Consider the following 13,090-nt stretch of genomic DNA (forward strand, 5'->3'; position numbering starts at 1 on the left):
TATAAACTGTAGAGTTTAGATCACATATTCAAAACTCTAGACTTTAGATTTTCCAGAGCAGCGCCGCTCAGTAGAACTTGCTGTGATGATGGAAATGTTCTCTGTTTTTATTGTCAGTGTGGTGGTCACTAGGCAAATGCAGTTGTTGAGCACTTGAAATGTGACTAGTGAGGAACTGAATTGAAGAATCCATATTCTAGATTTTATGTCCACATTGTCCAATATGGTAACAACTAGGCACATGTGGCTATTTTAGTTTAAATTAATTTAAGTGAAAGTTAAAAAGTCAGTTTTCATTTTCACTAATTAATTTCAAGTACTCAGAAACCACAAGGCTGGTGGCTACCTATTAGACAATGTAGATAAAGCATTTCTGTTATTGCAGAAGCACATCATTAGCCAATATTGTTGTAGAGTATTGGTTCTCAGCACTGGCTGCCCACTGGAATCCCCTGGGATGGATGGAGATTGGTATATCCTCCTAGAGTTCAGTGGATGAGCCATAATTCTTTCTCCACTTTTTTATGAAAAAATTAATGACAAGTTATAAGGTAGTTCTAGGTACAATTCAAGTTGTTGCTTCAGAATATTAGTTCATTTAAATTGGATGCTTGCCATGTGTCAGGCCATTTGTTAGACACCAAGGGGGCACTGTGGAACCAAGCAAGCATGGTGTATATAGGTTACAGTTTAGTGGAAGAGATTAAAAAAATTTAAATGGTGCTGGCTGCTATGAAGAAAATGTGAAGATGCTGTGTGATTAATAACAGAGACTTGGGTTAGCCTTGCTGATCAGGAACATATTAGGATTGTTTTTAAGTATTGCAGAGCTGCCTGTTTTGGGATTTAGGCTTGGTTATTAGTATTATTTTTATTATTAATGCTTCATTAGAACTATTTGCCCAGCTGAGCTAATTAGGTACATAAAAACTCTCTAGGGTGGTCAAAATGTTACTTAAGGTGGAAGCAAAGGGAAAACAATTAAATATTTCTAGATTCATTGGATTGTAGAAGTAGAACTATTTTCTCCTGCGAGGACTAATGTTATATTTTTTTTGACGTGGTTTTGGTTAATAAGTATATGTATCTTCAACTAATCAGGTTAGATGTGTTAAAAGAAATGATTCATAATTTAGTTTTTTATAACTTCCTTGCTGTTGACAGTTACTTGTGTTTTGAATTTACTTCCAACTATTAGCATTTCATACTGGTCTGTCCTTAGCCCAAGCAGGGAGGAGGTACATTCCCTTTTTTTGACAGTTGATTGTATTTTAGAGCAGAGAATCCCAGGAAACAAGCTGTGTTACTAGTGAATCTCATAAATATCAGCCCAGAGAGCTTTATTTAGCAATCTTTAATATTACTCTAAAAGGGGCATAAATATAATAAGAATTTTGCCTCATATTTTTTTTTCTAGACACTGGCCAAAAGAAGACCCTGGACAAGAAAGATGGGAGAAGAATGTCTTTTCAAAAACCTAAAGGGACTATTGAGTATACTGTAAGTTATTTGCTTTTGAAAAAAGCTGATTTATCTTTGCAGTCTTTTTAAGTCTTACTTAAAGTATTCTTTCTTTATACTATAAATGAGACAAGGGTTGTTAATTGCCTTTTTTTAAAAAGAAATTTTTTTTATTTATTTGAGGAAGAGGAGAGGAAAGGGGGAAGGAGGGAGAGATAAACATTGATTTTTTTATTCCACTCATTTATTCATTCGTTGGCTGACTCTAGTATGTATGGCAACCGAGGATCAAACCTGCAACCTTGGTGTATCAGGACGATGCTCCCACCAACTGAACAACCCAGTCAGGGTCGTTAATTGCATTATTTAGAAATCTGTACCTCACTTTGACAACTGTTTTATTAATAATAACACTTAATTTTTTTGTTGTATTTCATGATTTTTTCTTTAAAGAGAAATTAAGTGATACAAAGATATTTCAAGAAATCAATTTAATATTGATGTTACTTTATTGGAGTCAAAGTTCCTGTGCTACAATAATTTTCATTAGATTAGACTTTTAAGAAAGTGTTAACTTTTTTAGAAATGTAATCTTCATTTTATTCTCAGCAGTGCTAATGATAATGAAAATGGCAGATACAATACTTAAAGGATAAGTAGATATTAATCTTCCAGAATAACCTCTCACATTAGATTATTTATACTAATTTATAGCTAAATTTCTTTTAGCTCTGAAAGTGGAACTTCTTTCTGTCTTCAGAAATGACCCTCAGATCTCCCTGCAGGCAGCTTTTCACATTTCTGGTTACTATGGAAAAGTGAAGAATTGACTTTAGTGTTTGTTGTGCTGTTTATTTAATTGAATGTAAATCTTGTTTATTTAGATAATGTCAGTATGTTATAAAGCATTTATTGTAACTGAGCTTAATTTTGTGTTTTTCCAATATGGTAACATAGTGTATTAAGAAAATAACAATTTAAAACAATCTATGCATTTATGTCATAGTGAAACCTTCCAATGTTTGAATCTCAACTGTTTTCCATGAATCCTTAAAATTGAACCAATTATCAAAATCTTGAGTTATACTTTATTTTCATATATTATATAATTCACAAAATTTGACATGTTAAGTATTTTTAAAAGGTTAAAAACCAGATAATTTAGGGTAGAATTACATTTACTATCTAAAAAAATATCTTCTTAAAGCATATTATAAACTTAAATTGAGTGTGCTTCTACCTTCTCTGTATTGTTGAGAAATTGATGCAATAAGTTCAAACAGTAAAATATTGGGTGATGTGATTTGATGTATTCATGAGTGTTATTAATGCTTGAGATTATAGGAATGAAGCATAAGGTGTTATCTCCACGTGTAACCATATGACTATACAGAATTGTGAAAGTTTGGTTGGTTTTGAATCTAGGAGTTTACCATTCTTTGTTTTGGTGATTCTGTAAAACTTGTGTTATCTGTAGCAAAATTCAAATTAAAAACCATTATTTTAGGGGGAAGGTTAATTGAAATTTGAAATTATTATTATTGTCTTAATGATATAATAGACTTTTGGGATATAATCAAGTAAGTATTCACCAGAGACGTTGTGAAACATCCTCTAGCAGGCCTTTGTTTAGCCTTTTTTTTTTTTTTTCCATTTCTTAACCCTGTATTTCCCATGCCAAACCTTGAAAGAAACAAATGTAATTCTGAAATTAAGATATTACGCTTATATTCTATTCTTATTATGATTTTTTAAATCTTAATAAACATTTTTATATAAAATATTAATATAACATGATTTTTATATTTAAGAAAATATATAACCTTGTATTTCTTTTAAAATAAAACTATGTATCTTAATATCACAGTGTATTTTCAAAGTGTGTGTATTCTAAAATATTTATGATCTAATTATAAGATGTTTCTAGACTACCTAAATATAGAATAAACTTACTTTATATTTTTATACTTTAGATAACTTTAAAGTTAAAATCATACACATATATACATATATACATATATGCACAAACACATACTGTTTTTAATTATAAAATCAGTTTCAGTAGAAGTCAAAATTAGACCTTGAAAATAGTATACATTATCATTTTCTTCTTAGTTATTTTAATATCTCGGTACCTTCTACTGAAGGAACCTTTTCCAAGGTCACTAATGATTGTCTAATTATCAAACCCAGTGGATTTTGTTGTTTTTGCTCCCTGTTCATTGTTCTTTCTGGTTTTTGCTCCTTCTTCTCAAGGTCCTTAAATAGTTGTTTCAGTAAGGATCTGTGATTGGGTAATCAGGCAGTGTTTGAAAAGGGGTTTTGTTTGTTTGTTTTTGGGGGGGGGGGGTTGTTTGCTTGTAATCTGAGACAGACAGAGAGACAGAGACATTCACTTCACTAGTGTTGCTTCACTAATTTATGCATTCATTGGTAGATGCTTGTATGTGCCCTGACCAGGGATTGAACACTAAACCTTGACTTACTCAGAGGATACGGTAGCCAACTGGGCCACTCCACCAGGACCTGAAAAGTCTCTATTGAAGCATCATTCCTGGTAGTTGAGCTGTCTATAGATTATTAGGTTGACATTTATTTTCTGTCAGAAGTTTGGATATAGTGAGTAGTCCATTGTCTTATGTCCCTCTGTTGCCTTTTTATTTTTGTTCATTTCTGCAGTCTTTCTTTCTCTGTTTTTTCATTGTTTTTGAAGTTTCCTCATCTTCACAGTTCTGCAGTGCCACTATAAGAAATCTAGGTTCAGACATATTTTTATTTATTTTGCTTTTTGTGTTTGTTTAGTCTAATGAATGAATCATGTTATTCATAAATTATGGAAAATTTTCAACCATTATTTTTTTTAATTATGTCCTCTTCTCATTTTCTTTATTTATTCTTGAAACTAATTGTCCCACATTTCACTATCATTATGCTTCATTGCTGCGTTATCCTTGTTGCCATTTTGACTGTATCTTCATCTCCTTTGCTGGCTGTTCCACTCTTCTTGATTCCAAATATGAGTGGTCTCTTGTTTCTTTTCACTTTTCCATTCACGTTCGGTTACTCGGGAGCTTAAGAACTTTATTACATAAACTGTGTGGGGTGAGACGCAAACTTTTTGTATTCGTACCTTTCTAGATGCTTGTGTCCCCTACTACCACTTCATACTTAACAATTGATAGCAGACCACTTACTAATTAATTCCTTCTCCATCCTTGCCCAACTCTCAGTTTTTTAAATTTCCATTTCCCTTTAGTCTGTTAGTCACACAGTTTGGAGTTTGAAGTTTCAACATCTGTTGCTCATTAACATTTGCTCCCCTGACCTGCTGTCACCATCATCACAACCTCACTGAATAATTGTCTTCTGTTGAGTCTTTTGTGAACATCTCATACCTTAATCTCCTTACATTTTTATTACCGTAAACCTGGTGTACTATAGTGGCATTATGTTGGTTTTTCAGCATTCATTCTGTGGTCTCATTAATCCTAGACCTGTTTCCACTAATCTAAGTTGCCACTTGGGCCATGTAACTTTCTTGTTTTATGATTATTCCTGGTTTTTTATTATTTTTATCACCTCATTTAATGGAATCATTGTTAGATCAAAATCTGTAATAATTAATAAAAGCACTTAGTAAACTTAGACGTTACTACAAAATAAAATTTGTTTACAAAGAGCTTTTACATATACTATCTCAATAAAGTAAGACATAACTCATTGCACAGACAAGGTTTGCACAAAGGAAGGAAGCAGAACTGGATTATTATCTTATATATTTGGCATAACTTTGGTTTTATAACACCATTAAAATATATTTAGTTATTGTTTTTTATACCCACATACATAACTACTATTCCTGACTTTCAAAGTCTTCTATAGTACAATTCTAAATGCCTATTTAATCTCATCTTTTTTGAGTTTAATCTCATCATCTTTGAGATTTAACTAGCCACTTACCTTCCTAAAATCTTAAATCCCTGAGTATACTCTGGATGGTTTAGGAGGAAGAGACAGTATCCCACAAATATGTTTTATCCTTTTCTGTCTTCAGATGTGTCATTTCTGAACTCTTTACTTTGAATGTTTTTCCTCTTCTCTCCTGCTCAAATTCCTATTCCTTCTTCCAGATCTTGCTTTAAATCTTTTCTGTGAAGTCTTCCCTGAACAATATGGAGCAAATATGATGCTCTATTTATACTCAGAACTTCTGGTACACTTATTATTTCATTTATAGGACCTTTTTTGTCTTATTTTCCAATCAGATTGTAAATCTCTTGTGAACTAAAGCCACTTGGTTACACTTAAATTTGTCCTCCATAAAGCTCTGATAATGCTTTAGGTGTAGAGCAGGGGTGTCAAACTCATTTTCCCTGGGGTCACATCAGCCTTGCAGTTGCCTTCAAGGGCGAAATGTAATTTCAACTCCTTAAAGTTAAGGAGTAGTTACATTTATACAGTCCTGAGATTATTTCAGCCCTTTGAAGGCAACTGCAAGGCTGATGTGGCCCCCAGTGAAAATGAGTTTGACACCCCTGGTGTAGAGGATTCCCAAGGAATATGTTGACTGATAAAATGACTTTTTCTTTCAGGCTAATTGGCAAAATCCCATGACTTAAAATTTATATAATATGATCATTAAAATATACTAATGATTCAGAAAGAGATTGCTCAACTTTGGTTCAAATATATTTTCTTCTTTTAAAAAAAGATTTCATTTACTTTTAGAGAGAGGGAGAGAAACATCAATTGGTTTGCCTCTCCTGTGCACCGCGACCGGGCCTGTGCCCTGACAAGGAATCAAACAGGCAACTTTTCACTTTGTAGAGTGACACCCAACAACTGAGCCACACTGGTCAGGGCTCAAATATGTTTTGTAATTTATACATTTAAATGGCAGGATCTATACATAAGATCACTTGAAATAGTAATTTAAGTTTAAAACAGGCATACTTTTTAAATTGAATTTATTGGGGTGACACTAGTTAATAAAATTATATAGGTTTCAGGTATACAATTCTATGATGCACCATCTGTGTATTGTATTGTGTGTTCACCACTCCATGTCAAGTCTCCTTCCCTCACCATTTATTCCCCCTGTGTCCTCTTTTACCTCCCGCTATACCCCCTTCCCTTTGGTAATCATCATACAGTTGTCTGTGTCTGTGAGGCTTTTCTTTTTTCCCTCTTAATCCCTTCACCTTTCGACCTAGCCCTGCAATGGGGCCTCCCATCTGACAGCTGTCAGTTTGTTCTTTATCTATGAGTCTGTAAAACGGGCATACTTTGCTAAAATAAAATAGGATATTTCTAGAAGTTATATGTTTTAAAAACTACTTAAAGAAATAGTATACTGTTTTAAAGTCTTTGTAGAATAAAAATCACTTGTTTGTGTTTTATAAATTATATTTTGTATTTTGATATTGCTTGAAGTAGAGGCTCACATGTAATTGTGATTTATTATGATAAAGCATATACTCTATCATAATAACTGGAAATCATTTGCTAACAAAACATAGAATTTCTCAAGTTATCCTATCTCCAAAGATAAAAATACCACTTGTTAATCAAATGTAAGATTGGCCCATAAATATATTAATCAGTAAATCTCTTAGTTGACTTCTTCTATTTTAACAAATTAGAATAATTTATGTTTTTTTTAAACAGGTTGAATCAAGGGATTCGTTGAATAGTATATCTCTGAAATTTGATACAACACCAAATGAACTTGTTCAATTAAATAAGTTATTCACCCGAGCAGTTGTTACTGGACAGGTATCTTTTTTAATGCATTGGTCTTTAGAAGCATTTAGTAACAATACAGAGAATATTCATTGCTGCATAGCTAATAATAGAGAAAATTTAAGAGTAATAATTTTTTTAAGAGTAATAATTTTATGCATGCTTTGAACAAATCAGATTTGCTCTGGAAGAGAAAATTGTTGTTTATATCCAAATGAATTTTCTTAATATGTATTGAAAATTTTTGTGAATTGTCTTTTAAATTTAGTTTTAAAGAGCTTCTTAAAACATCCAAAGTAGTATATCACAAAAACTTCAAACATTTTTAAAGATTGTTATCCTATCTCAGACTTCTAGTTTCTTTTTTCAGAAGCAATCACAGTTATTAATTTGTATCCCCTTCCAGAAATATTCTAGCCTTTCTTTTTTTTTAATTTAATTTTGACTTTGCAAAAAGTTTTATTTAAGCATAGGATGATCTCAGAGTTTTTCATGTGTGGAGTATTGCACTGTATTTATATATTTAGTTTAATTAGGCATTAGAAGCTGTTAATTGTGCTCTTTTGCTATTGTAAACATTGCTATAGGGAACATATTCCTTTTTCTTTATATACAGATATTTTTATAGTAAATATCTAAAATTGCTGTAATGATATATGCATTTTAAATTTTGCTAGCTGTTGCAAAATTTGCTGTCTTTTAAGAGGAACTCCCATAGTATAAAACAATTATTGTTTCCTCATCCTATCCTTGATAGTATGTATTATCAAGTTTTGGCTAATTAATTTAAATATATATTTTCTTATTTTATTAGAATTATTATAGTAATAAATATTTTTTAATCTGAAGATTTTTATTTTTTCTGTTTATTACTGAAGGTTTTAATGGTTCTTGCCAATAAAACACCATCCAATTATTAACATTCTGTTTGTGTGACTGTTTTCTTCCAGGTTTTATATGTTCCTGATCCTGAGTATGTCTCCAGTGTCGAGAGCTCTCCATCCCTAAGCCCCATAAGTCCCCTGTCACCAACATCTTCTGAGGCTGAATTTGATAAGACCACAGTAAGTGTCCCTACTCTCTCAAGATAGCTGTGAAGCAATTTTAGTGTACATGTATATATCATGTTTTTTAATCCTACCTTGACTATTGTTAGAACAAAATACTACCTTTTTGTTGTTACTTAAATTTGTAAAACATTTTTATTAAATCAGACAGCTTGGATTAATTTACTATTAGTGGTACTGGTCCATGGGTATTTACCAGTTCAGTCTTATAAATGCCATGTAATAATTTAATTAAGGAAGAAGTTTTATCTAACAAACATGAGAGTATCATGCTAGGGAGTTTGTGTGCAATTTGATTTTTATTTCAGTTTCTGTGGATATTTATTTAATACTTAGAACTCTTGAGTTCATTTTTGACACACTACCTTCTAAAAAATAATTCATTATCATTTTGATCACTCTTCCAAGTATGAATCCAAAGTAATTAATAATGGGTTAATTTAGCATTTTTAAGGAACCTATGTTTTATATAAGTAACTTTACAAATGAATTTTAAGGGACCAAACTTTATTTAATAATTTTTTTAACATATCATTTGTAAGGTCCTTTTTTTTAGGTTTTATTTATTTATTTTTAGAGAGGGGAGGGAAGGAGGGAGAGAGAGAGAGAGAGAGGGAGAGGGGGGGGGGGAGAGAGAGAGAGAGAGAGAGAGAGAGAAAGAGAAAGAGAGAGAGAAAGAGAGAGAAAAAGAGAGAAACATCAATGTGTGGTTGCTGGGGGCCATGGCCTGCAACCTAGGCATGTGCCCTGACTGGGAATCAAACCTGCGACACTTTGGTTCACAGCCCATGCTCAATCCACTGAGCTACGCCAGCCAGGGCTATTTAATAATTTTGAATAAAATCTCTCCAAAAGGAATATATTGTTGCACCTTTGCTATGTAAATTAATACTACTCATTTTCCATTTTCATAATGACGTAAGGATTGTGTTTATATGCAAAAGTCTCTGCCTCCATGAAACGGCTAGGCTCCTGTGAGAGATTCTCTGTGTTGCTCTGTTGACTTAAGGAGATATCCTTTTTCTTGTTGCCCCAATTTGCACTGAAAGTTTAGGATACTAAATGGCTTACTAGTAATAAAACATAGATTATCAATTTTAATTTGCCCATGGATTATTAGGTGTTACTCATTTCTAAGCTCTAGTATTAAATTAGTTTCACTTTTTTCATGGATTAAAGCACATAATATTATTGAGAACTATTTTCTTCTTGCCCAGAGATATGTGTGTGTGTATGAGAGAGAGAGACGGAGGGAGGAAGTGGTGTCTTTTTCAAGTGTTTATTAGCTAGATATCTTATTTGCATAAATATGACCACATTATACGTTAGAATGTAGTCACATGAAAAAGAATATGCATATCACACTTAACTGTCATCACTGATGAGAATGAAAGTCAGATTATAATGATAGGTATTGCTGGGCTAAATGATGCAAGAATACCTTGTTCATCATGGGCATGGCATTTTCCCATGGGGCTTAAAAAGAGATGTATTTACAAGGGTCAGTGACAGAGGAGTGTGGTGTAGCCTTAGGTTAATTTAGCTTGTGTTTTAAACCCTAAAGCAGAATTGAGAAAAGCCTTGACTGCAGCATCTTGCCTGACTAGGAGGCTGTGGGACCCTTTTCTGTCCCTCAGCTTTACCCCAGATTTGCCTACCAACTGGATTTATTGAAAGCATAAGATCAAAGAGAAGAGAAGGCTGAAGCTCAAGGGAGTAACAGGGCCAGGTCTCTGCCTGCTTGTAAAAGCTCTTTTTCTCACTTTTGACATGATGGTGAAAGGGAGGGAGGGAATGATAAAGCCATATGAATGACCTTTTAACCTGCTATCAGAAGTGGTCCAGAAAGGATCCTCTGATATAACCAATCCTGAATAAATTCTTTCTCCCCAAGGTGGTGCCTGGAAAAGGGGAAGAAGTGTAAGAGTCCTTGAAGTTCCCTTTACCTGATGGTAGCCATCACCTGCTACCTGATTGTAGGCAATAGTGAGAAATAATTCTTTAGAACAATAATAGTGTAAATTTTAGTCTTTTTTTTTATTTTTTAAGATTATATTATTTTCAGAGAGAGGAAAAGGGAGGAAGAAAGAGAGGAGAGAAACATCAATCAATTGCCTCTCGCACACCCACAACTGGGGACCTGGCCTGCAACCCAGGCATGTGCACTGACCTGGAATTAAATGGGTGACCTATGGCTTTCCTGGCACTCAGTTCACTGAGCCACATCCACCAGGGCAGTTGTGTTTTTCTTTTTAAACCTACAAGTATAGTCATTACTAGATTCTAACATAATCCTATATAACTTTCTACATACCCAATGATTACATTTCAGTATTGTAATTATTGGATTTATGTGTCCCATCTTATATATAAGCCCTTTAGGATCAGGGATCTTATGTTTTATGAGATATAATTCATATTTGTGTGTTAATTAATATAATGCTTATTAGTATTGACACTACTAGGTTTTCCTCCAAAATTGTTAGAATTTGTATTTCTAATAATCACTGATAGGCTTGCTGAATATTCAGCTTTGCTGCGGCTTACCTACGAAGCGAAAATGTTATGTTTGTGGCTTTGACAGCATTGGATCTCAGTGGCTTTTTGAAGAATTTGTTTTAAAAATAACATATTTGAGAATTTCTCTGGTCAGTTTTTTTCCTTTTCTTTACATAGTGATAAAGAAACAAAAGATAAAACCAAAGTGAGAATAAATAATAGTTAAATTTTTCCGTATGTCAAGTACAATTTTAAGCACTTTAAAAGTATTATTTATTCCTAATTTCAAACTTACATGAGATAAACACTTGGCCTGGCTGTCTTTGTTTTTCACTGTAGACCCGTTCTACATGTTTTTCTGCACTACCTTGGACTGTAGACTATATCTTGGACTCCCTTGACCTTTTGCTTCTGGTGGTTTGGGTGTTTTGAGAGCCCTGACAGAAGATAAGAGGAAAAGGAGGTGGGGCATGTTTGTTCTGCTCACTCCCTGCCTACAAGGTCACCTCAGAGTGGCTGTATTCCTCAATATCTCATCTCCTGTCGGATAAACAACCCTTTCTACTGAGTCCTCTCTGCCTCTAGGTTTAGGCATGAATTTCTCCCCTTACCTCTTTAGGCCTACAGGTGATAATGAAGCCTCTGTTGTTGTTCACCTGGATTTTCATTTTACACTGCGTACCTTCGTAAATAGTTGCATTATCAAACTTAACTCAGTTTGATGTGCCACCTGTTTCTTTCCATGTATGATCAGTACAGTGTTTATTTTACACATGAGGAAAACTGAGAGAGACAGTAAGTAATAACACATATCTAAGTTCCTCAGTTAACTAGTGGCTGAGTTAAGATTCCAACCCAGGTAGTCTGGATCCAGAGCCCATGTTCTTAATTACCACTTTATAACTGAAAATTGATACCTCAGAAACTACTATTGCTCAATAAATAATTGGACCCAATAATATGAGTAATATTTAATCATTATAAATGAGTAGAGAAATAGCTGACAGTTTGCACTATCATCTTTATATGAGCATCTTTAAATCTAACATCCTTTTATAAATGTATAACCTTTTTTGTTTATTTTAGCCTAAAACTACCTGTGTGATATATTTAGGAAGGAATTCAGAGGAAAAATGTTTAAAATAAGTAATGTGCAAAATAAAATAATTTAAATAGTTTTTATTTAGACTTACATCAGTGTGCTTCACTGAAGGATGGGCTATACAGAGAGTTGTTTTCTCTTTAATATAGAATACCCTTTAGTACACTCTAATGTGGTGATTGCTGTGGGAAGAGGCGTATAAGGGGCCTGAAGGGTAAAGGAAAAAACACAATAAAGATTAAATAAAAAAATATAAGAGATTATAAGGAAATTAGAGTACTTATAACATTGGACTAGATACAGGTTGGTAAGGAAATGTAATTTTGAAAAAAATAGTACTGAGAGTTCCTATGGAAGCCTAGAAGGTCCTACATAATACATAAGCTATAGAGCTTAGGTATACAGAAAGTTTCTTTTTCTACAGTTATGTTATATATTTATGAATAAAAATGCTTGCTATGCACTTATAGACACTAGAAAGTTTATAATAAACACCTGTCTAAAATGTAGGAAGTTTTTGCTTAACCAAAACAAAAAATAAAAATATAGCAGATAATTCAGAAATATTGTTTAAACTGATTAAAAGGTGAACAAAAGCATTGCTTTTTCTTTTCCTCCTCTACTGTCAATATTTAAGATTTTCTGGAGTTTTTAGTATGCTGTTCTTTTGTTCACGTAACTTAAAAAATTATTAGTTGCCTGTGTTGGTTTCCTGGGGCTGCCATAACAAAGGGTCACAAAATGGGTGTGCTTAACCCAGACATTGGTCTCACAGTTCTTGAGGCTAGGTGTCTGGAATCAAACTGTTGGCAATGTCACAGTCCTCATGGGGGAATATCCTCCCTTGACTCTTCCAGAATCAGGTGTTTGCCAGTGATCCCTTGCATTCCTTGGCTTGCTTTAGATTAGTCCTGCTTCTGCTTTTGTGGTCACATGGCTGTCTTCCACCTGTGGGTCTGTGTGTTCACCTTCTGGTCTCCTTCTCATATGAGGAAACTAGTAATAATTGGAGTAAGGGTCCACCCTACTCCTGCTGTGTGACCTCAACATCATCTCATTTCATCTGTAAAAACGCTGTTTACAAGTAAGGTCACATTCTGAGGTACTGGGGATTAGGACTTCGGTATATCTTCTTGGATGACACAATCAACCCACAACATTGCCTGTAAAAAATGAACAATTATAGAATTTATTTTATAGAACTTAGAACTTAGCTTAT

General features: G+C 33.4%; 1 protein-coding gene across 11 annotated transcripts in view; it reads left to right on the forward strand.

The window, feature by feature from the left end:
- OXR1 (oxidation resistance 1) overlaps positions 1-13,090 on the forward strand; it is a 376,616-nt gene that overhangs the window by 312,843 nt on the left and 50,683 nt on the right. For 9 of the 11 annotated variants that reach the window (XM_028534085.2, XM_028534087.2, XM_036031343.1 and 6 more), the window contains 3 exons: positions 1,418-1,500; positions 7,129-7,236; positions 8,154-8,267. In XM_028534085.2, the coding sequence (XP_028389886.1) occupies positions 1,418-1,500; positions 7,129-7,236; positions 8,154-8,267 (305 nt within the window). The remainder of the gene's footprint in view (positions 1-1,417; positions 1,501-7,128; positions 7,237-8,153; positions 8,268-13,090) is intronic. The other 2 variants (XM_036031345.1, XM_036031346.1) reach the window with 1 other exon arrangement.

The sequence above is a fragment of the Phyllostomus discolor genome, chromosome 7 (genome assembly GCF_004126475.2).
Source record: "Phyllostomus discolor isolate MPI-MPIP mPhyDis1 chromosome 7, mPhyDis1.pri.v3, whole genome shotgun sequence".
Classification (NCBI taxonomy): Eukaryota; Metazoa; Chordata; class Mammalia; order Chiroptera; family Phyllostomidae; genus Phyllostomus; species Phyllostomus discolor.